The 27861-nt window shown below is 42.5% G+C and overlaps 1 protein-coding gene across 1 annotated transcript in view; it reads left to right on the top strand.

Moving 5' to 3' along the window:
• The window catches only part of PHLPP1 (PH domain and leucine rich repeat protein phosphatase 1), a 209011-nt gene that overhangs the window by 113912 nt on the left and 67238 nt on the right, over positions 1 to 27861 (top strand). The window contains exon 4 of the mRNA XM_080821150.1: positions 16721 to 16887. Within this exon, the coding sequence (XP_080677276.1) occupies positions 16721 to 16887 (167 nt within the window). The remainder of the gene's footprint in view (positions 1 to 16720; positions 16888 to 27861) is intronic.

The following is a 27861-nucleotide window of genomic DNA, read 5'->3' as shown; positions in this document are numbered from 1 at the left end:
TTTCCACATAGCCCCACCTAGTTTCCCAAGCATCTTCCATTCCCATGATAGATTTGCCAAAACTAAGAAACCAATGTTAACACATTACTCTGAACTATCAAACTCCAAGATTTATTTGGATTTTACTAGTTTTTCCATTAATGTCTTTTTCCATTTTCAGGGTTTAATCCAGGGTACCACATTGCATTTGACTGTCATGTCTTCTTTGTCTCCTCTGGTCTATGAGAGTTTTTCAGTCTTCCTATGTTTTTTTATGACCTTGACAGTTTTGAAGAGTATTGGTCAGGTATTTTGTAGAATGTCCAATGTGGAGATGTTTTGATCTTTTAAATCAAATGCAGTGTCATAGTGACCTGTTTTGCATTCTTTTTGGAACAGGTCAGAGGTATAAATTCTTAAACATGGATAAAGATGTAAATAAATATATGTAAATTATTGAGCTTACCAATGACACATTGTTTTGATTGAAACAATAATAAAAAATATTAATAGGTATTAAGTTTAATAGTCTTGTATATTAAACATCCACACAATTGATAATCACTGTTCTAAAGCTAGCAAGCATTTATTAAGCACCTACTGTATGTTACGTATGTGTTCTATGTCCTGGAATATAGCAGAGAACAAGTCTAATTCCCCTCTCTTGGAAGCACTTACTTTGGGGAAAACAAATGATAAATAAGTAAACACACAAAGAAAACATCAAATAATCACAGTGCTGTAATACAAGTTATTATGGCAGAGAATAATGGAGGAGGAATAGTTCTTTCTGAGGAGGGGACATTTAAACTGGAACTTTAAGGAAAGAAGTATTTGAAGATGTTATGGGAGTTTTTTGAAGATGTCATGGGAGGAGTTTTCCAGCAGTCAGAGAAGAGAGTGTGAGAGGGCGAAGACTGGGACAAGGGATGTGCAGTCAGGGAAGGCAGGGGTCTTATGTTACGGACCAGGGTCAAGAGTCTGGATCCTATTCTTGACATAATGGCAAGCCATTAAAAGAGCTGTCTTCTGGAAAGTTGCATGATCTGACATTGCTGTTGTGGAGGATGAGAAGGGAGGCAGGCGGGGTTTGACTGGTGGGAGGCTCTTGTGGATTTTAGGCAAGAGATGAGAGAAGAAACGGAAAAAAGTGGATAGATGTGTTTGGGGATGTGTTTTGAAGATTGAGTGACAGGATTACTGATAATTACATACCAAGCATGAGGAAAAGGTTGGAATAAAAAATGGCTTCTAGGTTCTGCCTTGAATGAGGAGGTAAATTGTAGCCTCAGTCAGAAACCATAGCACTAATTAGACTTTTTATATTGGCACCTTTAAAACAATGGCCAGATACAGTTTTTTAACTTCAAAGAGTTTGTTTCTAGAGAGACAGCAAAGAGGTGAGGCAGAAGAGGTAGATTATCAAATGTCTCCTGAATGGGGTGTGGGAATTGTTGATTTCTAACTTGTGGTTGGTGATCATAAAGGTCACATGTTAGCTTGGTTAGTAGTCTTCACTGTTGCTCATCTCCGGGGTCTAACAGGATAGCGTGTCTGGAACGAGGTGCTCTCTCTCTCTCTCTGATCATCCAAACATGAACAGACTCAGGCACAGGCCACTCAGGAGGAGAAGGCGGGGGCTGGGAGGAGAACTGTGACCAGGAAGGTGATGGCGACGGGGTGGAGGACTGGTGGTGTCCGTTTCCTCTTCGCCGATGGTCGTGTGGCCGTTAGAGAGTGACTGATGTGTCATGCAGCCGCAAGCAGAAGATCATTTACAAGTGTACACGGACACAGCAAGGCTGCAGCTTGCGCTCCACGCAAGTGTGGGTGGGTGCTGCCAGGAGGGAATGTAAGCTAATTACCTTAAATTACTAGTATTAATAGGTAGTTAACTAGTAGTTGGCTGGTATTAGTGAGAATGAATTCAAATTAGAATCTGAACCTCCCTTCAGAAAGGCTCTGAATGCAGAAGCCAAATAGTGTGGGAGTAAAGAGTTTGGGTTTCAAACTAAGGCAGACGTAGATTCTGCCATTCACTGGCCCTGACACTGTGTCGAAACTTCTAAAGTTTAGGCCTTTTCATTTGGTAAAGGGAATAAGAATAGTCCTTACCTCCTAGGGCTTAGGTCAAGTATGTGCATGATAGACTTATCCTGGCACATCGTAGGTTGTGTGTATGAGAATGACTAAATAAATACATGAAACAGTTTCATGGCCATCATTCCTGCTGTTATCACCGATTAGCCAGACAATCTTTTTAAAGTACTACCTGTTTTTATATTTATTTTAAGCAGATAAAGACACACATATGCTTGGTTTATCTGAACAAAGGACGTTTTGCTGTTCTTAGCAGCCACAGCAACCTTTTGGGGTAGCAGAATTTGGGATGGCAGACGCTGGGGAGAAAGATTTCTTCCTGAAAAGTCAGGGGTCAGGGACAGAGGGCAGAACATCTTGCTAAATGCATATTTTAGATACACTGCCTTTCCTTTCTCCATTCTTAAACACCAGATACACATTTCAAAAGTTTTTAGAAGTTGTTATGGTTAGGGAATTAAAGGAGAAATGAGTTATAAGGTGCTGGTTGTAGAGCTTAGATATTATATAAGAAATCAGGGTGAGAGCCCCCTATTTGGATCTGGATCCCATATAAAACAGCCATGCTGTTCTTTAAACTTCGTCTATTAAGGGTGGTCCTGTGATCTTATCTTTTTCTTTAATCCAGCATCCTGGCAGAACAGGTTGGGGCTACTGGCCAGAGGATGCCAAGAAGCTCGGTCCATTGAGGAGTGTGTGCTTGTGGGGAATTTGGAGTGGCCAGAACTGACTCTTACAAGCCACCTGTACTTCCAGCTTCTGTTGCCACTGCCTCTGTTCTTCCTCATGTCTGCAGGCATCAGGAAGTTATGCAGTTTAGTCGTTCAAGGTTATGTGGAGACTTTCTTTTTCTTTTCTTACTGAGAAACGCAGCATAGAATGGATTGTCTGTATATCCTAATGTTTATTTTTTTTCTTTTTTGTATTATTTTTTAATCTTTTTTAAAATTTAAGTTCAAATTATTAACATATAATGTATTGTTAGCTTCAGAGGTACAGGGTAGTGATTCATCAGCCTTCTGTAACACCCAGTGCTCATCACATCACATGCCCTCCTTAATGTCCATCACCCTGTTACTCCATCCCCCAACCCTCAGTTTGTTTCCTAAAGTTAAGACTCTTTTATGGTTTGTGTCTCTCTCTGACTTTGTCTTATATTTTCCCCTCTCTTTCCTATGATCTTCTGTTTTGTTTCTTAAATTCACAAAGGAGTGAGATCATTTGATAATTGTCTTTCTGTGATTGACTTATTTTGTTTAGCAGTAATACCCTCTAGTTCCATCCACGTTGCAAATGGCAAGATTTCATTTTTGTTTAATGGCTGAGTAGTATTCCATTGTACATATACCCACATCTTCTTTATCCATTCATCTGTTGCACATGTTAATGTTCAAATGAGATTCATTTTGATAAGAATCTGAAAGAAAAACAACAGAAAGAAATATCTGAGTTTCTGATTTTCTTTTTTTAAAGATTTTATTTATTTACTTGACAGAGAGAGAGATCACAAGTAGGCAGAGAGTCAGGCAGAGAGAGAGGGGGAAGCAGGCTCTCTGCTCAGCAGGGATGCTGAGGCAGATGCGGGGCTCGATCCCAGGACCCTGAGATCATGACCTGAGCCGAAGGCAGCGGCTTAATCCACTGAGCCACCCAGGTGCCCCTGAGTTTCTGATTTTTAATGACCATCCCCACCTCATTCTGGGTAGGAGGACAAAGAGAACCAATTCTGATGATTTTTAAATTAAAAGGAATTAGATAATTAATTTAAAAGGGAAATTCTTTATTTTCAGTTTATGCTTCTGGACTTAGTGAAAAGAGAAGTGTTAATCTTCTAATTTGTTTCATTTGATTTTGGGAAAATTTATAAAAGGTTATTAGTTAGATATGTTCTACCAAGATAGGCCTTTATATACTTACTATTTTTAAAATTTAATCCTAGCACTTACTATTGCTTGCAAAAATAATACCCAAGGCACTTCCTTTGGAGTTTTTGTTTTGGGTGGGTGTTAGCGGCAGATACTGTGAAGGAAACAGCTCCTTTGGGAGGATTACGATATTGATTGTAAAGTCATCCCTAAAATATTAATGCATGACATGCTTTAAAAATTCGGTAAACATCCCCTTGTTTGCAGTGTGAAAAAGGGCTCTGTTGGCTCAGCACGGGTGTGCATCTTCAGTATGTTTTCCAAGCAGTGGGAGGAAGGCTGGGAGTGGTGGCGGAGAGAGGAATGGGAGCTGCGGAACACCTCCCACCGGACACACGGGTGACAGTATAGAAACGCTGACCTTGACGTCTATCTTTGTGGCCCACTCTTTGGAAGGCATTAGTTTTGGACATGTTGATTATACCTGTGAATTCTTTTCACAGTTAGTCTTTATGCGAGTCTATAGCCTGAGTATACTTAATTTTTTATTAAACCTCAGTTACTTCTGCAGCACTGTATTGTCCCAGTTTAAAGTCTGTTTCTTTATTTCAGAGAAGACTTAAAAAGTGGGGATTCGGATCATGGATTGGGTGTTGTGCATGAATGTGTCTCTAACTTTTTATTATGGAAAATGTCAGATGTTTAGAAGCAGACATAGTAGTGTAGTAGCAGCCGCATACCTGTGACCCACCTTCTGTAATTATCGACCGTGAGCACTTGTGTTACGTGTGCATGTTATATGGCCCTTCCTGACTAACTCACACCCCATCGGGCAGCATAGCTTGTGTACGCGTCTCCCTCTGTGTTGATCAGGGGCTGATCTGCTGGCATTTTCCAGGGGCTATGGCTACTATAGGGACTCTCTCTCCTGTCTTTCTTCCAGTTTTAACTGTAGTATAATATTTATTCAAGGCCTCTCGTTTTTTGTTTTGTTTTTGTCACTGAAGTGAACTTTTTGGTTGCCTCAATATATTGGGTTCCCTCCTAATACAAATAGTGTAGGCAAGTCAGGGCCACATTTCACGCTGAATTAAAGATCACATGAAGTAATGAGTAAATATCACCCCTTTAAATAAGAATAAAGTATATGGTGAATCTCAAATGAACTTTTGCTTTCACGTGCTTAAAAGGAGTGTTTTTTTCATCCAGATTTCACTCCAAGAATACTTCCCTAACTACTTGAGTCCAGTCCTTCTAATGTAATAGGATTAAGGTTTCCAACAGAAAGATTTGTGTCGTTAGATAGAGCTGCAAGGAACCCTGTGAGATGACATAGTCGTCTTTTACACATTATTTGCCTCTTAATTTGAACTGTAGATTAGGGAGTATGCTGCTTTTTGTCAGCATGATTTGAAACCTGTCTTTTAGGGATTGTGCTGTAGTTGTTTACGCTGAGATTATGATGGTTAGAGGCTTTGCTCTCAACACATTTCTGCTAAGAAATTTGGGCTTTTTTTGGTTTGTTTTTTTGTTTTTATTGGTGTTCATTTGTTTTCTTTTAGAAACTTTCACTTCACATTTTATACCCATTCTTTAGATAGAGAATTAAGGACCATTTGACCAAGGACAGTCCAGCAGATCTGTGGTAGAAGCTTAAGTGAAACCGTGTGACATGGGTTTTCGCTTATAATACATCACCCCATCTCCAGGAATTTGTTCTTGTACCAACTCTGTAGTGAAGATGCGAGAAAAATTTGGAAATTCAGTATATGAGCTGTTTGGGTACACGAAGACTTCAAGGAGGTAATGGGCAAGTTGAGTTCTGAAGGACGAACAGGAGTTCACTACAAGGACAAGAGGGGAAGGGCATTTCAAGGAGAGGTATAAAGTATGTACAGAGGCACAGCTGTGTAAAATGTGAAAATGTAGTCATATCACAGATGTCTGAGCAGCATGAGAAAGAAAAAAAATAGAAGCTAACTAAAGTTAAAAAAGTACTGGCCTGTCTAGATTGTTTCCTGCTAGGTCCATGTCATTTCCTGGCGGAAATTTGATTATAAGTTACCAAATATGATAACTAACTTTCTAACATAGTAATGGATTTGTTACATAAAAGTTCATGTTAGTTCATGTTATGGAATCTTTCCTTATTATGGATATGAGCAACAATTTATGAAATTAGGAAATTTAGGAATTCTGCTTTGAATTTAAGCTAACGATGAAATATTTTAGATTGCATTAAGTTTTGTTTTTGTACTACATAAAACTGTGATTAAGTTAGTAAAAATACTAAGATGCTCTCTTTGTGGTTATAATTATGCTTCATCTTATTTCCACATTGCTAATCCTGTCTATTCTTTTTTCCTGTGGCAACTAATGGTTCTGAAATCCTAGTTAACATATTCTTAAAGGAGGGGTTTTTCCTTGAATCTGAGTCATTTCAGTTTAAAGCCATTACATTTTATTTTCTCCAAAGTTTTATAATCTAATTTTATACAATATAAAAAATACCTAGATTGTTTACCATTCCCTAACAAAAGAGGCATGCTTTTGTGAAATGCTGCCGGCTCGTACATTAACTGGGTAAAACTGATCTCCTGTGTCTCCATCTTCCCTCTCTGGGTCTTCTCACCCCCCTCCCCTTTCTTCTGCACTTTTGTTGGAGTTACTACACAGTTGCCCTGAGAGACATGGGGCGGGAGGGAGAGAAGACGGAAGATTGATTCCACTCTTTCTTGATGCTGGACACTCTTCTAGGCTCAACTTCTAGTTCAAGGTCTCAGCAAATGGAAGAAATGTATTCCTCATGAGGATTTTATCTGTATATTGTTACCACCTTTAATAAAATGCTTCTCGGTGTCAAGCGAGGGCCTTACAGCTGTGTTTTAAAGTTGCAACATATTAAGATTGGAAAGGGCCCTTGTAGGATAGGCACCAAAAACATAATATTACCTGTTGTAGTTTTCTGGAATAATTATCTTAACTATTATTTGGTATTTTCTTTGAAAGTGTTCTTTAGTTTAACCTTAAATTGTGGCCACAATCAAGTGCTCTTAGTTCAGAGACTTAGAATTCAAGATTCAAAAAGGACCTTCTGGACTCCCAGACTTCTTCCCTCCTAAAAACGTCTACAGTGTTTCAGACACTTGTAGTGTCTGACCAGACAGTTCCTCCTTCTCAGCGAGATGAAGTCTCTTCCTTGTGGCTTCAACCCGCTGATCCAGGTTTGCCCTCTTGTATAACACGGGGTAATTCTGTTCGATAGCCTCCGAATACTGAGGTTACTATGATTTCCGGGCCCTCTCCCACCCCTTAGCGGTCTGTTTTCAGGAGGAGCATCTCTGGTAGTTCCGGCAAGTCCCTCTGTCACGTGGTTCCCGGTCCCTACTTCAGTTTCCTGTGGGCGTATCTGGTTTATCCACAGCGGTACTTGCGATGCCAGCCCATGAGCCCGGAGGCCGTGACCCTCGTTTCCTTGCTTCACATATTCTGTCCAAAGCGAATCAGTTATTCCTTCGTGAGGTCAACGCCAAATAAAAGAATTTTTGTTTTTACCGCCAACTTGTTGGTGTATTTTGTTCATAAAATCACTTCGCCTGATGAATTGATCTAGCAGTGACCGCAGTAACGCCAATAGCAATAGCTCATGTTTTGGTGACTTTTTCTGTGTGCCAAGCACCCTTCCAGCTGCTTTGATCAGCCCCGTGAGGTAAGCACTCGATAGACTCTGCCACGTCAGGCTTCCCAGCAAGAGAGTAGTGTGTCTGGAGGAGACACTGTCACATCTCCATTTTGCAGATGAGGGGACAAAGGTCGGAGGTGTCCAGCCCCGCTTTATGCAGGAAGGGCTGCTCCCTTGCTCTTTTCTCTTTAATTGTGCTTCCAGTGTTTAACAGTGGCCTGAGGGGACCAAACAAACCAAGACTCAAATAACAACTGAAATGTCCTGAAAATGTCAAAGGGAAGTACTTCACCTACACAGTTGTTGGCGGCATCCAGGCAGCTCGGTGGTAGAAGAAGAGGTGGTTTGTTGCCCAGTCTGTAGTGCGGGGTATGCAGCGGGGGCGTGAGTGGGACCCCCCGTGCTCTGATCGTGGGACTTCTTAAATGGTGACCAAGATGTATTTAAGAAATCCGAGGAGCTGTTGGAGTCATCCAAGGCAGATTAAATTGATTTTATTGTTGGGGGTACTGCTTGCTGTCTGGTTCTTCAAAAACTGGTCAAGTGTTGCTGTCTCGGGAATATACCATGTATGGTTAAACACATCTCTGTATCCAGTCGTGTTAATATTATGAGGTTAAGTCATTTTAGTCTGAGTATTTAGACCAATGTAAATATAATATGTATTATGTATAAACATATATACACATACACACATATATATATCCATACAAGTTTAGTTACCATTATATATTTGCTTATCTTGGAAGATCCCAATATTTGTAACCCAGAGTATTGTATTTCCTACATCTCCTTGGAAGAGTTGAGTTCTTCTACCCACTGGTCTGATTTATAATTTCATGAAGTAAGGAATCACGGAATAATTGCGAAAATGTCAGTGACCTGTCTGTGTTTAACATGCTGGACCTCGTATGTTAGACTTGGAACTTAAAATACAAAACAAGCAGCTCATTTCTGATAGTAGAATCATTTAAGTATACATTTACATCACTTCTTTTATGAGAAACCTAGAATTTAAGTTTTTTGGTGGTTGGCCGTCTTTTCCCTTCCCCGTGGTCAGGGAGATGCCACTTTTCTCAGGTGGCCACTGTCTAGAGGGACTGTTTACACCTAGTTTGCCAATAAGGAAATGAGGAAGGAACTCTGAGTTCAGATTTGATCTCCGCCCAGGCGAGCTCTGTTTTTCTGTTGTTACTCAGAAACACAATGGGGTTTGTGTGTGTAGAGCGGAGATAACTGCTGGCGTGACCCTGGAGTGATCCTGGGAGGCTGGCGGTGCCATCTCCTTGCGGTTCTTCCCTGTCGCTTCTGGCTCTGGGAAAGGTGGCGCCAGGTCTGCATTTCCAGAGGAGGCCGTGCCCCGAGCTCCCTGCACAAACACCAAATTTGTGGCTGCTCTTGGTGGCCATGTGCAAGACTGCCCATGTGCCCGGGCAAGGGAGGGGAGGGTGGGTGCTGGAATTGTCACAGGCTTGCTCTGAGGTTTGTGTTCTCTGCTCTGGGTGCCCTCATCACACCGTTGTGCCTGCCTTCTTGAATTACGGTCGTGTAGGTGTCTGTGTCCCCAGGGACCAAGCTTTTGACGACACACAGTGCCACCTCTCCAGGACCAAGCCTAGTGCCTGGTTCATAGAGGCAGATGATAAACATGTGTCGAAAGATTCATTTGTCCACATCCCCTCCACTCCCCTGGCAAAGAGGGTTTGGGATACTTAGGTGGAGCTCTTACTCTAAATTTCTCAGTATTGTTTTTTCTATATCCTTATAGCCTGTTGCTTTAACAGTGCCTTAAGAACATTGGCTCCTTGCTTTGCTCCTATTAGTGTATTTTAATTACTAATTATTATTCTTTAGTAGCTCCTATTAATGTATATATTGTAATTTTATAGAAAAGTTTCTTCATCTGTTGTTAAACAGATTTTATAAAATGGTAGCATTAGTACAGGATCAAGCAACAATATGTCATTGCAGAAAAGGTCTGGGGTCCATTGAAGGGATTTCTTATATATTTGTAGAAAAATTTTTCTAAATGATTGCATGTTGTAGAGCAGTGATAATTTGATTTTACTAAAATTGGAAACTTCGGTTTGATAAAAAGTGTTCTAGAACTGTCAATGAGGACGGAGTTGAAATAAGTTGCTAGAATGCTTAGCTGAAAGATAGTGAACACTCTTCTAAATTTATATTCTCCCACCTCATTCCTTCCCAAAGCATTTTTTAGGGGGTGAGAATTAAAACTAGGTCAGTTAAGAGGTTAAGAATTTTTTAGAGCAGTCTAGTGACCTCCCCAGAGACTGTCCCTGTAGCGGGGGCATCGTTTCCCAAGCCACTGAAGGTTAGGCCGGAGCAGTTAATGACTCATTGTGCTGGTGCGCAGTGTCTTTTACTTTGCACCTGTGGAATTCCTCATGCTATTTCAGCAAGGCTTTCAGGGTCATTTTGCTTAATTTTGAGCATGCTAGGCACATAATAAGGATGAATGCCCCTTCACTAAAGTACATTGGTAACAACAACAACAACAACAAGTCACATGTGTGTTTTTCTAAACTTTCCCTTGCCAATAAAAGACGATCGCTCACTAAGTGAACGTCAGGAATAACGGGAATAACGCGGGGACAGTCCTGTTACGTGGGAAGGTGATAACATCAAAAGCGTAGCGAGAATTGGTTAGGTTAGGAGACGTGTCTTGGTGTAGAAATGCAGCTCAGCGGGACTCAGAGCTGAGACCAGTTTTGACATAAGTGCCCCAGAGGCTTGCCAAGAAACAACTAAGGAACGTGTGACGCGGAGGAGCATGTTAGAAATATCTGGAAGCCCAGTAGGTAGCTAGAAAGTTTGTTGTTCATATTATCATTTTTATGTTTACCCTGCAGTATACTTTGGGGGAAATATTTTGAGGGCCAAATGAATTTTCCCCCACCCCATCCTGCACATGTTTACAAGTAATTTGGAAAAGAAGACAACCTGAGAAGGCGGTTGGAATTCATGTTCACTTTTATGTGTCTTCCAGAATATGTAGGTTCGTGAGGGGAAATCCCGTTCAGTTCCCCAGCTCTTAGCCTTAAAAGAAAGTTTTGCTGTTGGGGCACCTGGGTGGCTCAGTCATTAAGTGTCTGCCTTTGGCTCAGGTCGTGATCCCAGGGTCCTGGGATCAAGCCCCACATCGGGCTCCCTGCTCGGCGGGAAGCCTGCTTCTCCCTCTCCCCCTCCCCTGCTTGTGTTCCCTCTCTTGCTATCTCTCTCTCTGTCAAATAAATAAATAAAAATCTTAAAAAGAAAAAGTTTTGCTATTAATCCAGACTAGCACTGATTTCCTTATCCACAGTTACACTGAACCGATCTTCTAACCCTTGAATCCTGTCATGTGTAGTTCATGGATGGTCTGAGACCCTCATCACCGGTGTGCTCTGCCTTTGACCGAGCTGTATCTGTGTAACCGCTCAAGGTGGCAAGAGCAGTGGCTTGTGCTGTTGTCCCTTTTCGCGTGTTACAGGTTTATACCACGAGCCGCTGTGGGTGTTGGTCAAGGGGTACTTGGTCTGCAGAGCCTCTCCTGATTTTTTTAAAATGAGAGAAGTATTATTTACAGCAGCTTGTTGAATCTTACCAGGGGAGGCGCTATCTGTTCCACTTTAGTGGTGAGGGAACAGAGGACAGACAGATGAAGTGACCTGTCCAAAGCCACGTGGCTTGGAAGTGGTAGAACGTTCACACGCCCTGAGTATGGTCACGACTGTTCCTTTCTCCAGCATGTCAAGTTGCTTGGGTCTCAGCTGTGTGTCTTCCACTGTCTTGATGTCGGGAGGTGCATTAGAAGTACAGTTGCTTTTGCCAAAAGGATTTTGTATGTAATTGTGAGGCCCCTCAGGGGTCCCTTTCTACAGCAAAGATTTGAGGGCAATTTTGGTGTGTGCCTTTTTCTTTCACTTTCTAAATTTCTATAACCTTTTTAACGTTTCCTGGAACCTTTTAAAATTCGATGAGGTGCTTGCCTGCTGGCATCACAGCTGCGCAGGTGACAAGCTGTGTAGACAGGAGTGGGCAGAGCCCATGAGGTCAAGGAACGGCGCCCCCACGGGGCATCATCCCTTCCCTGAAGGCTGTTTGCGGTCAGCAGACGCTCTCTGCTTCTCTCCAGGAGGACTGTCTTCGGTCACTGCTACGTCACTGCCATTCCTGAGGCCCAAGCTTATCCTAGGGATGACCTCTGATCATCTCTGCCGTGGTCTGAGGGGTCAGGTTATCATTTTATCGTGGGAGTTAGAAGTACAGGTCCGCATTCAAACTCGGCTTCTGCCACTGCTTGCAGTGTGACCATGGGCCGCGCTCGGTGACTCAGCTTACCCTTCATCTTTGAAATGAGGATAAGTCATTGCCACACTGAGTTGCTGTGAGGGTTAACGAGGATGGCTAAAGCAGTTAGGAGAGGGCCCCCACAACTGAAGCACCCCTACATGTTAGCTAGTATTTTTGTGATTCTTACTACTTTGAAGAAAATAGTAGTAAAAGGCTACTTGCTCTGAGGCATAGCCAGGTGGATTTCTGACTTATTTTTATTACTTTTAGGTCTTTTCCTGTGAAGGATCTTAGTTTTAATAGGTGCCATGTATGTGGGTCACAGCCTCTTTGGTCCAGGTGATCGTTTTTTCCCACGGGACTTGAGCAGATCTCTTTGTGGCGTATCCCTGTGCACCCAGGCTGGGCTGGGTGGGAGCATTTAAATCCCCTTTTCTGCAGATGCCGGGGGGAGGGGCAGCCCACGGTAGCTCTTGTGGGCACCTTGGCCGCTCACTGCCCCATTGCTGTCCCCTGTCCTTGCTGGGGCTGTTCCGGCTCCGCTCCGACCACCTCACGCTGCTCTTGCCGATGGGGCTCTTCCCCCGTGTCCCCAGTGGCGACGGCTTGTGGTCCGGAAGGAGGAGATGAATCAAATGCCACTTGACAGTTAATCGCCATCTTTCAGTTGTCCCAGAGAATGTGTCGTGTGACACCTCCGTGGAAATGGGGTTTGTCCCCCTTGAAGTAGTCTCCATGGGAAAGAACACACACACTAGGGGGGTCAGGCGCAAGCTGGTGAGACAGGAGGGGCTGGGACTCGTCCAGGGGCCATTCCTCTGACAGGTATTTTTTTTGAGGGTCTCATCAAGTGCTGAGTGTCACAGGGTCTGCCAGTGAACAAAATAGGCTCCTTATGGAGCTTATGGTCTAGAATCAGACACTTCCAGAACTTCTCCATGCTTCCCATTTGGCTCACATTAAAAGCCGGAGTGTTTACAGTCACTGAAAAAGTCCTGCCCGACCCGCTGCCCACCCCTGCCCCCTTACCTTTCTGATCTCACTACAGACCACACCCCCCCTTACCTCGCTGGACTCCATGATGTCCCTCAGGCAGGCCAGGCACATCCCTTTTTAGGGCCTTTACCCTTGCTACTTCCTCTTCCGGGAGTGCTCCCCTAGACAAATCCTTTCAGCTAACTTCCTCGTGCCTTTCATGTCTAAATGTCACCTTTTCAGTGGGGCCCACCCTGACCAAACTATTTAAGCAGAACCTACCGCTTTCCCAACAGTCCTGACCGCCCCCCTTCCTTGCTCAATTTTTTTCCATAGTATTTGCCAATTTTTAACATACAGTTTACTTATGTACGAAGGCAGGGGTCTTAATTTTGTTTACTGAAGCGTACCAAATGCTTACCTAGGTCGGCAGTCATTGGCACAGAGGAGGTATTCAACAAACATGTTGAATGAATGAAAATGAGAAGTACTCTGGAAGAAATTATGGAGGGTGTATGAGTTTCCAAACTAACAAAACCTTGGTGACTTGAAAACAACAGAAATTGATGCAGTTCTGGAGGCCAGAAGTCCAAAATTAAGGTGTTGGCAGAACCATACTCCTCTGAAGGCTCTAGGGGAGGAGGACCCATTCCTCGACTCTTCCAGCTTCTGGCGGCGCTGAGCATTCTTCAGCTTGCGGCCCGTATTACTCCTGTCTCTGCCCCCATACGGGCACATCAACTTCTGTTCTTCTATCTCAAAACTCCCTCTGCCTCTCTCTTAGTAAGGATACATAGTTCGTCACATAAGTCAATGTTCACTCTTGCCACAGAAGATAGTACTTACAGATTCCAGGTAGTGGGATGTGGAAATCTGTGTTTTCGTCTGCCTCACCTCCTTTTTGGGGCCACTGTTCAGCCCACCACAGTGGGTTAAAGGGATCCCTTGGTGACAGGAGGAATTGTTGCCCCTGATGGGCCACCTAGTAGAACACTGAATGCAAGGGAAAGCCAGAAGACTGCCCTCATCCATTTTCTACTTTAACTGAAATTTTAATTGAAATTACATTTTTTTCCCAAAGTGAGCACAGATACACATGCACACGGAAGAGCACAAAGGATAATTTTACCATTTCCTTGTACTTGTCTTCCCCAGTTGTTAACACATTTCCGTAGTTCCTTCCTATCTTCCGTTGTCCCTCTTATAAGGAAATAATTGTTTCCTATAAATTCCAAATCTCTTATCTTCCCATTCTTACTTCCTTTCTCCTCCCTACTCAGATAGAAGCAATGGCTATCATTAATTTGGTACGTGACCACAGTGGGGTTTATGTGGTTGATAGTTACTTCCCCATAGCTATTTATACATAATACACGGAGTCCCGTGTGTGTGTGTGTGTGTGTGTGTGTGTGTGTGTGTTTTCTCTTTCTCCTGACTTCAGAATATATAACCCCCCGAGAAGGCCTCTGGTTAGCCTAGCTGGGGTTACGTACCAGTACCCATTGGATCAACCCATGGGTTCAGTGGGTGGGGTACTGTGGTTGTTCAGGCCTGGGGTACATGCCTGTCCATGTAGTCAGAGGGTAACATGCTTCGTTCAAAGCTCTGTCAGGATCCCAGGTCCTGGAGGATTGCTATAGGAAGATAGGGAAAAAGGATTTGGGACAGACGAAAACAGATTTCCACTCGAGTTTCAAGTTTGAGCTTGGACATTAGGTCCTTTGGGAAACCTTCCCTGACTTCTTAGATCACATACTTAAGATTATTGTAACCACCGTCATGGACTACCTGATTCCCCTCTCCTTCTCTTGAGGTGTGCTCGCTCGGGGTGGAGACTGTCAGCCGTGTTTACTGTTGTACCGCAGGTGACAGGAGGCCTGGCCCTTGCGTGCTCCACGAGTGTGCCCCCTTTCCTCCTGTGAACAGTTCCTGTGAGCGTTTGCACTTGCCTTTCAGGGCCATTGCATTCCTCACAGCTCTTTTCACATGTTCTAGTGTATATGGGTGATTTGGCCCTGTTTTGGACTTTCTTTTTCCCTTCTTCCCTTCCTTCCAATCTCCCTCCCTTCTTTTTTGTGGAAAATAATTTCTTCTTTTTCTTATTTAATAGTGAAAATTCAGGGAAAGATAACATTGCTAAAATGCAGGCTCAGACTTCCTCTATAAAGTCCTTTTTTTTTTTAAAAATAGATTTTATTTATTTATATGTCAGAGAAAGAACATGTGAGCACAAGCAGGAAATGCGCAGGCAGAGGGAAAAGCAGACTCCCCGCTGAGCAGGGAGCCTGATGCGCGACTGGATCCCCGGACCCTCCAATCATGACCTGAACCAAAGGCAGACACTTAACTGATTGAGTCACCCAGGTGTCCCTGTAAAGTCTTTTGATTGAGCCCTGCCAGGCTGTTTTTACCCCCACTGTTCCCTTAGCTCTCATGGGTGCACAGTAATTTCTTTCTAACCTCAAATATGCCATCAGCGGAATAGGTTTTATGCAAATTTACCTCCAAATACCTTTTTAGCTTCAGGAGAATTTGGATTTCAGTAGATGTAAGATGTGAATCATTCCATTTGGCAGTAGTAGCAATACTGATCGTGATAGTACGAGCAGTCACCATGTACTGAATGCTGTTTCTGGTCTGGCTTGCCCATGTCCGTGTCACTCCAACCCCTCTTACACGCATGAGAAAACTGCAGCTCGGCGGGCTCAGTGAATCATGTCGTCTCAGCTCCTAAGTCACGGAGCTGGGACGTAAAGCTGCACACGGACCCCAGAGTCACACCCCTGAGGACCATGCCCTGCTGCCGCCTGTAATTGGGAAAGAGAAAGCTGGAGTTTGGTAATAGAAAAGGACATCAGACTGATCACAGATAAGGAGTGGCCTTTCTGCTATAAAGCTTCGGTAGAGATAAAGAGCATGAGGGAAGAATCAACCCAGATCTTAGGACAGTATACGCATGGCCTCTCTGGGGAGAGAAGGAGCCGAGGTGTATGCAGGTGGGGCTGAAGCCACACGCAGAGGCATAAAGTGGCACCACGTGCCATGGAGTATTGGAGAAGGCCTTTGAGGCATGCAGGTCATCCCATGCTCCTTCTGCGTCTAGCACGCTAGCTGGTCTGTGGCCCGGGACTCCCGCCGCGGTCATAGTCATTTAACTAGAAAGGCTTTGAATTTGTGGATAAACATTCAGACATTAAATACACTTTACTTAGAAGACTGCATGAAGCAAAGCCCAGTGGATTCATAGGCATCTCATTGAAGCTTTGGGGGAGAGAAACCCAAGAAGTTGGGAGCAGGCAGGTAGTGGAATGTGAGGATATGCCACCATTCCCGCGAACCATGTACGCAAAGCTGGGCTACTGCTCTTACTTGTGCTGTTTTAAATCAGTATGTGCGAGGGCTTGGATAGGTTCCATCTAGACCTCAGTTCGGGTCGGTCTCCTAACCCTGTAGTTCCTCTGGAGTCTTGTATTATTTAGCTCTGAATTCTCGTACTGTGAACGTTTTCAGGAACTTAACCCCTACGGTTGGAGGAGATTACTGATATCACTGAACCTGATAGGATAATCTGTGCTTTTTGTAACCTGTCTCCTGTACCGGGTTACTGCAAGTCCCTTCCAGGCAGGGACACTGTTTTCTGTTTTTACAGTACTTGGCTCAGTTCAATATTAAGTAAATAGTCTACTGGTTTATATTTGGACTACTAGTGCCCCTTGTACAGTATGCCTGTGTTCTGAATGGGGTTACCATATTTCTATCCATGGGGACATCTGAAGGATCGATGGATGGTATTAAAATCAGGCTGGGTTTTATCCCCCTCCAGGTTGCATCACAGCGCATTAGCTCAGTGGACCTCTCGTGTTGCAGCCTGGAGCATCTGCCTGCCAACCTCTTCTACAGCCAAGACCTCACTCATCTCAACTTAAAACAGAACTTCCTAAGGCAGAATCCCTGCCTCCCAACTGCCAGGGGGCTCAGTGAACTGCAAAGGTGAGCATACAGAAATGGGTCGCTTCTGATTGTTACTTGAATCATCTGACTTCAACAGCTATAGCGTGTGACCTTCCTCTTTCAGAGGGCAAGGTAATAGGACTTCGTGAAAGTGAGGACATTATCAGTTTTGTTGTGGAATTTTTTTAAGGTCCCTGCCTTTGACACGAATGATTTATGATATTCATTAACTGGACAGATTTGTGTAAGAAGAATTATTTCTCTTGAAAACACTTCTGTTTCCTAACTGATCTGCGGATGGGTCTGTGAAAAGTTTGTTACTCGGTGTGTTACTTCTGAACTACAGGGGTTTGGTCAGATTAGATTATTTCTTTGGAAATTTACAAAAAGTCTTTTTTTTTTCCCCATAAAGACATTTCTTTACCAGTTTAAGAACTAAGGTTTAAATCCCCTAATACGAGTTCATCTGGGTGGTTAGTGTGTAGGTTTCAAGAGCCAAACATTTAAACAGTCTGCTTTATAACTAGAGGTAAGGGACTTTTTTTGGGTGTACTTAAAACAGATTGAAGAATTTACTGTATTCATTTCCTTTTTAGACCAATGATCATTCTTGATTCTATGGTATATTAAGCCTCTGATACTTACATATTTTTTGTAGATATATGAGACTCTGACTGCAAAAGAACATAACTTTTAAATAAACAATGAACTGTTTACTTGTTCTAAATGACCGATAATGATCCAGGATTAAACTGTGGTAACTTACCATTGTGATTATGTTTCATGGTTTTTAATATCCAAAAAGAATAACCCGGTAAGTGTTTGTTACAAAGTTTGTGCAGTGTGTAATTGGAAAAGAGAAGAGTGTGGTAATTGTCGCTTCAGACAGTTGTGAATAGTCTTCTTTAATAATATACCAAAACTTGACAAGTGGTCATTTCTTAAATGTTGTTTCCAGTATGGAATCTAAAACCCCGTTGTTAAACTTTAAAAACTTCTTTCACCCTAGGTTCTGTTGACCTTTCTTGCACTTTGAATGGGTCCTTGCCTGCACATCATTGTATTGCATTAATTATTGGTCATTTGGGAAATACTAGTTTATTAGATAATGACGCTATTCCAAATGTTAGTGCGTTTTATTATGCAATTTCAAGACCTCACAGTTGTTAATATCACCACTGATCTCATCAGAAAAATCTTTAAGTATTGGGAAGTTCTCAAGTTCACGGTGGAAGCAAGTTTTCCAAAATTTTCCTGTTCATTTGGAAGCTTGAAGGCTCTCCTTGGCAACAGATATCGTCAGTTGTTTTTCCTGAAATGACCTTCTCACTTCATTGTAGAGAAAATGTCTGCCAAATACCCAAGTCCGCGAGTAACGAATTTGTCAGTTGTTCTTTCAAGTAAAAGTGGCATTCCACGAATTATTGGCCAGTTTGGCTCAGAGCTCAAATAATCGTACAAGTGTTTTCTTTGAGATAACCATCATTCTTTACAGCAGAGGTGCTTTTATCTACAGATACGGAGGGCCAGTCGGGAAGCTCTGAAAGAACTAGATAATAAGCAGCGAAGGCTTCACGGCCGTGTAGGACCATCTCCCCTCCCTCTCATGGGACGTCCGGGATGTCACACAGGGGCATCAGAATGCATTCAAACCAGCGCTCTCAGTTTAGAGATGAGGTGGATGGAGAACTCAGTGTCAATGCAGATACATGGTTCCTGCTGTGAGGCGGCCAGGGGCTGCGATGAGGGAGTGCTCCCAGGAGGGTTTCACTATATCCACAATGTTTATTTCTTTAAAAAAGTTAGAAACAAGGGGCACCTGGGTGGCTCAGTGGGTTAAGGCCACTGCCTTCGGCTCAGGTCATGATCCCAGCATCCTGGGATCGAGCCCTGCATCGGGCTCTCTGCTCGGCAGGGAGCCTGCTTCCTCCCTTCTCTCTCTGCCTGCCTTTCTGCCTACTTGTGATCTGTCAAATGGATAAATAAAATCTTAAAAAAAAAAAAGTTAGAAACAAATATGACAAAAATGTTAATATTTTAAAGAGCTGAGGAGTGGATGTTTAGATGATCATTATTTTTTATAGTTTTCTATCTGCATGTTTCATAGTAATTTCAAAATTTAAAACTTAAACACAAAGTAAAATCAAAGTGCGTCTCATTCTGCGAGGGAATAGGATGCTTCCGGAAGAGCCAGCCTTTGTGGCCTAAGCAAACAGATACCTGGGGGGAAGGGTGTTTGGGGCATCGTCCTGCTTATTATTTAGTTCTTTCAGAGTTCCCCTGTTGGCCCTCTGTATCTGTGGATTCTGCATCTATAACTTTCTCCTTGGCCCTGGCCCCTTCGCCTGTGCCGCCCCTCCCTCAGCACGCGGCCTGTCCCGCAGCTGTCCCGGGAGGCCCGTCTCCGCTGCCACCTGCACTGCGCAGGGAGCTCCGCGGGACAGCTGCCTCCCTGGCATTTTCCCGCTGCCTTCGGTCCTTGCTAGTTGTCTCGCTGCTGTTTCCTACATTCCTTGGTTTTTGTTTTCATAGTTAAAAAATTTGAACTTTTCCCCCATCCAAGTAACATCCTATGTAGATTTTTAAAAAATCTTAATAAACAACAAGACTCCTAATAAGGAGTATGTGCCTGGTGCTCCTGCCCATCCTTACACCCTGGTCCTCCTCCCCAGGCAACCACTTTTGAGTCTTTTGGCTCCTTTTTTGCGATTTTCCTCCATCTTCCAAAGTACTCTTTATATACTTCTATTTTGACTTTTTTGTTGTTGTTGGACATTGTATGTTGACTTATTACTGTGGAAGGTGAAGCTTTAACTCTCTTCCCTTGTCGCCGGCATGCACACGCTGCTGCTCTCTCCGCTCGGTGCGGGGCCAGCTCTCGGTTTTGGTTGTCATCCTCGTGAGGAGAGAGCTGTGGCCCGCAGCCAAAGCGCTTGTTAAATGCAGTGACTATATTTCCTTTCTTGCGCTGCCCGGAGAGTAGCCTCTCACTTGTGTACTTTTTTTTCTAGTCTTTCTGTGTCGGACAGAACTCTTGACGTGCTTCTCGATGCCTTTTTCTTGGATGCTCCTTTCTTCCTGGAGTCGGGGGTTGCTACCTGCTCTGTGGGCCTCTGCACAGCTGGCGTCCTGGGATGACCTTGTGTCATTTTCCTGGTGGCTCTCATCTCCCTGTGCTGGACCCATAGTTTGCTGACAGCTGGTAACTTGAAGAAAGGCTTGGTTTACTCCCTCTTTTTTAATGTAGTGTCTTCCCGAGAAAGGAGGAACGGGAGACCAATTTATCAGACACTTTGCATATCTGAAAATATTTTCTCTCCCACTTGAGTGGTAATTTGGCTGGCTTCTATGTAGGAAAACACGTGTGCTGAGAATTTTGAAGCCAGTGCACTATTATTTTCTAGGTTCTACAGTTGCTATTAAAAAGTGTTATGCTATTCTGATCCCTCTCTTTACAGGTGATCTTTTTTTCCCTTTTATTTGCTTGTTTGTTTTTGTTTTGTTTTGTTTTAAACAACCTCGAGAAGACTGTAGGATGTTCCTTCTTTGGCTCTCTTTATTAATTTCAGCACTTATGACGAATACTCGATCTAAAAAAATTATGTCCTTCCGTTCTGGAAAACTTTCTCATTATGTTTGTTTGATCATTTTCTCCCCCACCTTGGTTTTCTCTTTTCTTCTTCCGAATTCCTGTGAGTTTGGCGGAACCTCTTTTCTCTCTAATTCTCTAATTTTCCTATCTCTTTGCTTGAATGTCCTACTTCTTGACAGGTGTTCTCTACTTTGTGTTAACCCTTCTGAAGTTCTGTTGTCTTTATTTTTCAAGAGCTCTTTCTTGTTTGTTTTTTAATTTGTGTGCATTTTAATAACATTCTCCTCTGTCTTTTTCTCTTCTGTTTCTGAGGGCATTAAAGCTATTTATTTATTTATTTGCTTATTTCCTTCTTGCACTGTCCATTTCTTTTTCTCCTGTCTGTGTAGGTGTCTGACTTTTGTGTAGAGATGTAACTATTTGGCGATCCTTTGCTCTCTGTTCCTATTTAATGGTGAGTCACTGAGAAGTGAGTTGGCCACTGTGATACGTGGGCAAGGCTTCTCCACGTAGAGCTTCCCTGTCACAGCCATCAGGGGTGAGCTTGTGGTTTCATTGGGGAACTTCCAAAGACAGTATCTGTGGATCTTTTCCCTAAGGCATGTCAGTTTTACGTGAGAGGAATCCTGTGGTCTTCTGTGTGGGCAACGCATGCCGAGATTCAGGAAGCAGAGTGAGGAAGAGAGCTAGAATCTGAGAGTTTAGCATGTGCATTATTAATTGGTCCCTGTTTTCAGAACAGTGTTTTCTACTAGGCCTGATGTCTTTGAGTCAGAGACTCTCCAGTTCCGTTTCTTCCAGCGCATAAGCTGGGTTCTGCTGGAACTGGGGAGAGGATCTGGGATCTTAAGTCTTCCTTGTGTAACCCTATGAAGTCTTTTTGTAGAAGTATAACAAACATAGAAGAGGCACAAGGATGAGTGTACTATCAGGTGGGTTTCCTCAAAGTAAACCCATCCATGTAACTGGTATGTATATTGAGAAGTAGAATATTGCTAGCACCCCAGAAGCCTTCCTGTGCCCCTCCTCCAGTCAGAGATTAGATTAAAGAGAGTCCCTATCCTGACTTTTAACACCATAAATGAGTTTTGCCTGTTTTAGTACTTGATATAAATGGGTAGTATGTAGTGGTGTCCAACTTCCTTCATTTACTTTTTTTGAGAAAAGCAGACAAAGCATTTGAACTTATATATTATTGGTTTGTACTTTGTGCAGGATGAAGCCATGTCTTTCACTTAAGGTGGAAGATTTTTCATCCTGACATGGCAACAAAGGTTTCTGTTTTTTATGCCTAGAGGGGGTAGACTGAGGGGACTTGGTATGTGTGTGTTGGGGGTGGGGGCGTCCTGAGCAACTGCTGAAGCTGCTGTTGTGTGCCTTCTGGAAAACAAATGGGCTTTAAACCTGTTTTTTCCCTACCACACGCTACTACCTCCATCATCCAAGAAATATATTATTGCAAAGTTCTCAAAATAATACGTTTGTAAGTCTAGTATAATATACATACATACGCTTACTACTAGGAATTGAAATTATAATACAGATTTTTAAACTCACATACTCCAAAAAGCATTAATGTAGCATTTATATGCTGATACGATTAATATGGCAGGTTTGAGATATGCCATGTATTTAGTTGTATATTTTTGATTTGTGTGTTTATGGAATTTGTGCTAATTTCTAGTGCGTGTTTCATAGTGAACATGTTAGAGAGGTACCAGAGGGGAGCTTACAGTGTTTTTACCTAAGTCTCAAGGAATGAATTTTTAGATTACAAAGTTAGTTAAGGCAGATATCCAGGGAGTAATTTTAAGTACAGTGCATTTATAACAGGTAGGAGTTCTGTGACTTCTTCTCTTAACCACATATCCCCTTAATTTTTCTTCCTATTGGAAATTCTTGCCTTAAATAAATGAGCTGTTTTCACAGAACATTTACGTTGGTATTTCCAGCCGCATTCTAAATCTGGAAAGATGGCATGCTGATGTACACACATAGGCCAGCAGTTTCAGAGGGAAAACATTGTTCTTGGAACGACCACTGTTTGTTTTTCCTTTATTGGCATTGGAACTCTTCAAGTTAGTTTTCAAAATATAGGGGAGAGGCAAAATCAGAGTAATTTTTGGTAGCTTAATGGTTTCTTTTGTGATTATGTATGTCACTCTTAATTAGAATGTATTATTTACCTCTGTTTTATTAATAGATGGTGCTTCACTTACATTAGCTACATCTCCATTTAGATGACCCAGATGGTATTAGTCCTAAGATTATTATTATTTGCAATGATGAATTAAAAAAAATAAATTATAGTAAGTTTCTTTGTAAAGTCAGTGAAGAGAACAACTTTTTTGCTGTTTTAAATTGAAGGAATGTCGCTTATCTTCTCATGTCTGAAGTTTCTTTTTAATACTGTACTGAAGCAGTATGAACTTAGTTGTACAAAATTCGTGTTCAGACATTTTCCTGAAACATGTAGCCGTTTTAAAATGACCACTTATTAAAGTTTCACGGGCAGTAATATTGCATGGAAGGATCCGGGGTTTGTAAAGGATGACGGATCAGAGCTCCCCTGTGCTGATAGCCCTTGTGGTGCTCACAGCGAGCCATGCACAGAGCAAACTCAGAAGCAGAGTTTGGTGGGAGGAATTTGTGTGTGTGCTTCTGGAGCTTTGCCCGTGGTGCTTGGAAAGTTTGCCACCACATTGGAACTTAAACGTCCTCACCTTAGATCATTTTAACATATTACTCAGTTCTGCCTATCACTTAGGGATAAGCCTATGTTTTAATATTTGACAAATTGATGATAATCAAAACACACTTCAACTGCTTAATTCTGTATGTTAGAAATTAGAAAATTACTTAATAATTACTCTCCTAAATACAAATCGATTGTGTTTCGGTTGTGTTGATGGCTGGTGATTATATCACTTCCATCCATGAATAAGGGAAGCGAATCGGATTCCCTGCTCTGGTAGCAAGTTCTAGGAATGGAGCTGATTTTTTTTTATAGGGGGATTATTAACTAATTTCAGTGGAAGTTGGTGTTTCAAATTATTTGGTAAATCATGTGTGTCTGCAGAATTATTATTAATGTGCTTTTTACCTTATGTGATCCTGAAATAGGCAAAAAAAAAAAAAAAATCCCCTCAGGTTTACCACCATCAGCTTTTTTTTTAAGATTCTTCTTTGGAGACTGAACTTTGTTGTTGTTTTGTTACTATGGTCCTCACAGTTTCACAATATTTTATGCAATAGTTTAAAAAGCGTCTGCTCTTGTGAAGATACAGTGCCTAGGAATAGCTGTGTTGCTTCAACTTGTAAACATTTGATGTTGCATTTAATTTTTGCCTGAGCGACTTTCAGCATGCCTTAAGGAAAGTTGACTTGAGCCTGTCACCTTTTTTTTTTCTTTTTTTCTTTTTTTACTGTTTTCTGCATTTATCTTGTTTGCTTTGAATTCTTAGGGATCAGGGATTAGTTCTTCCTCAGAGGGAGGACCCGCTGTCAGGTGGGCCGTTCAGTACATATGACGTAAAGGAATGAGTATGTGAGCAGATGGTGGTGGGAGTCGTCCTGATTCATTCAGCACTGTGTTGAGTATACCCCCTTCTCTGCAAAAGGTATTGTAGCCACATGTGGAAGAAGGGAGACTGGTCATTCATCATTCTATTTCTCTTTGGTTGAAGGGACGATGAGAGGACAGCCTGCCTGGCGAGGTGATTCAGAAAAGATGAAGAAAGACATTCCTAAGAAGGGATTTGAAGTTGGAAAAGGAAACATTAGGTTTTAAACAGACAGTATGACATTGGACTTCCAAAAAAAAAAAAAAGCTACAAGTCTATTCACCATTCCCTAAACATACTTCACGGTCACCTTGCAAGGAATGTGTGTCTCCTGCTTTTCACCCACCAGACCCAGGCTCCACCCAGTCAATCCTCCTCCCCTTCAAAGCACGTCTGTAATGACCTTTGTTTCTTGAAGCTTTTAGTTATTTCCTGTTTCCATGTGACCTTTTGTCTTCTGAATTGTTAGCTTTCTCTCTACTTAGTGCATTTACCAAGTGTGTACCTTTTATAAAAAACATCTGAAAACTTCAGACATTGCCATCTATATGAAGTCCTTGAGAACAGAGATAGAGTTTCCTTGTCTTCCCTCTCTGCTGCCCTCCCACAGGATATTATATTTTTATATATATATATATATATATATATATATATAATATGTTATATATATTATATATATGTGGGAAGCCCCTTAATAAATATTTGTTGAGTTGAATTGTTAGTTTTCCCACAACCAAGGATAATCAAAGAAATGTGATCCTAAAACTTTCAGAAAAGAGCATCCAAAAAATGTTTTGAACAGTAGCACCATTTGGTGTATTTAGTGCTTAAGGTTTCTTTTTAAGGGGACAGTGGTCATTTAGAAAGATTGTACATCCATCATGTTACATTGTATAGTACCTGGAGATCAATTTCAAGGAACTTAGGAGTAAGCTTGTCATTGTGTCTTACAGGCTATGGTAAAAAACGGTAGTATAATGTAACTTAAGGTAGAGATCACAATTACCTTTGGGTCAAGGACATTGTGAATTAAAGACTTGGAGGAGAGAAGTGATTTGATCTCTGTTTAAATGTGAAATGTGTTTTAGCTGAAAAGAGTAAGAGGGATGGGGAGGGGAGCAGGGATGTTTCAAATGGGAGAACAGAGGGGAGAAGGAATGAGGTTGAGTTGGGTTTGCAAATGTGTGGGTGGAGTAGAATGAAAGCTATGAAGAAATGAGCATTGAGAAACTCGTAATTATGTCTGGAATTTATCAAGTACCTTCTTCTTAGAAAGCTCAATTTTCTACATTTTTAATCCCCCATGGCGTGGAAAACAAATGACCTTATTTCCTACTCTGTTCCTTTGGGGATCTTGGCATTCCAGAGCTACGAAGTTATTCATGTTAATTACTTACCCATCCCAAAAGTTCACCTTTCCAGGTTTTTAAAGAAAGAGATTTTAATATTGTGTTTTTATCAGTAATTTCTGAAAACTCCCTTTGAATGGGAATGGTGATGGTCCATTAACAGTAGAATCAGGAGCCGCGTGCTAAAATATTTTTGCAGCTCATTTGCCAGACTTAGAACTGCAGTACCTAGCCCGACTTCAGCTTCTTTGAAGATGTTCTGCCATATAAAGAAATATTACAAGTGAACACGTGCTCAGTGCTACAGAAGGGGTACGGCCGGTGTGTTAAAGAGCTCTTAGCACAAGGGCTGCTCAGGGAGGAGTAACCTTGGGAAGGAATTTCCACTACCGAGGTTTGGTGGGGCTTGCCAAGTGTGTAAGGAATTTCATAGACCGGGTAGAATGCCCTGCTTTCAGTTAACTCCTCCCAACACTGGAAGTTCCTTTATTCTACAGCTTTGCGTTTCAGATGGAATTTTGATCCTCTTGGGAAGCTTTCCATTTCACACGACTCCCATTTTCCCTCCCTGATCAAAGGAAAGCCTCCGCTCAGTGCTTGGGGCGCTGAGACTGTGTAGCCTTTGGTCTTCCCCTTGGTGTGGGCTCCCGACCTCATTTCTGAAAATAATAGCTGATTTTCTTCTTCCCTCACATGGTGCACGAAGAAGAGGGAGCTCAGAAAGAAACAAAAGATTTCTTTATCAGCCAGACTGTATTAAATGACCGGCTGCCTTATCGACTTCTTGGGATCCGTTAAGATGTTTAACTTTTTTCCCCACTTAAATAAAAAGAAAGGAGGGATCTTCAGAAGCCTTGGCTTGATTCCAGTGAGGCTGTTGTATTCTGGCCGGTTCCATCCTTCCATTTGTTCTAGTTGAGCTCTTTGCTGTACTGTCCAGGCTTTACCTTCACTGCAAGTGGTTAATGTCGCACAGAGTATTTGCACGTGCTTGTTACTCTAAGTGATGACCAACTTTCCACTCTGCACAGAGCTCTTAGGGGACAGTGATACGCATGCAGGGAGAGGCCGACCGATGGTGCTCGTTTTGTGGTTTTTAATGGTGAAGCGTCGTCATGAGTCGGGAACATGATTACTGTTGTTCCTAATGACATCTGGAAAAAACCCTTTGTTTGCCAGTGCAAGAACTCTGAGGGAAACCCAGTAGTGCCCTTTTCTCCCCCTCGCCTCTGCCTCAGGTCGGACAGCCTCAGCGTGCTCTGGAGTTCCTTCTGACCACACACATGTTAAAAATGAAAAATCTGTGAGAGTTGTTGTTGTTATTAAGAGTACCTGTAGTTCCGATGTCCTTCACCGCGATCCCCATAGTAAGAGCTGTGAACGGGAGGGGTCCCGCGCCTGCTGTCCTGTCCCCGGGCAGGTGAGGGTGATGGCACCGGTGCTGGCAGATTGTGTCCCAGTGCCTTCTCTGAAGGAGGGGACACCCGGCCCTCCCGGGTGATGTCTTTGGGACCTGTAATTAACAAGAGAACATTAGGGAAAGTCCGACTTTCCACCTAGTTTTCTTTTTTTTTTTTCTCACTGTAAGATTTCTGTCAGAATGCACCTTTCACCCCATGTAGAGAGGTAGGGGTGTGTGTGTGTGTGTGTGTGTGTGTGTGTGTAGGGGAAGCACATCAAGGAAAGCAGGGATGTCCTGTGATTTTCATGATACACACAAAACCATGCCTCCTCACATAGAGTATCTCACTTCTCTATTCAGGTTTTTTCATAGGTAAATGGCAGTGTCTTCATCTGGAGTTTGAGGCACTCTGTGCTTAGTCTCTGTGCGCCCTGTACACCCACAGTTCTTTCTGCTTAACGCTATCATTTGCTTAATGTTTCCCAAGTATACCCTGTAGTTTTTGCCCTCCAAATCAGAGTTTCTCAAAATATGATTTATGAATATGTCAGGATCACATGGGATATCCACAGGCAACAGGGGAATCTTTTTTCCAGCCATCCCTGTGGAGTCAGAACCTCTGGTGATGAGACCCAGAAAACCTTTTTTTTTTTTTTTTTTTTAAGATTTTATTTACTTATTTGCCAGAGAGAGAGCGCGCACAAGCACGGGGAGTGGTAGGCAGAGAGAGAGGCAGGCTCCCCACTGAGCAAGGAGCCTGGTGGGGGACTCTGTCCCAGGACCCTGGGATCATGACCTGAGCCGAAGGCAGATGCTTAACTGACTGAGCCACCCAGGCGTCCCAGGAAACTGCATTTTTCACAGGACATGTTAAATTTATTCTCTTTGAATGTCTTCTCTTCCAACCTCCATCTCCCCATTAAACTCTTGTTTGTGTCCCTTTGATCAAAGTGACTTTTCTGTAAGTACCCATGATTTTTTTTCCAGTAAGTTTTCATCTTGTGCTTTGTATTATAGTGGCTTTGCTCCCAAACTTTTTAAATCCCTGGGGGATGAAAAACATTTGTAATTCATATTTGTATGCTTTACACACATAATACAGATTCA

This window comes from Martes martes, assembly GCF_963455335.1.
Source record: "Martes martes genome assembly, chromosome: 13".
In the NCBI taxonomy this organism is placed as follows: Eukaryota; Metazoa; Chordata; class Mammalia; order Carnivora; family Mustelidae; genus Martes; species Martes martes.
The sequence above is the reverse complement of the archived record's forward strand: the minus strand, read 5'-3'. Positions and strand labels throughout refer to the sequence as shown.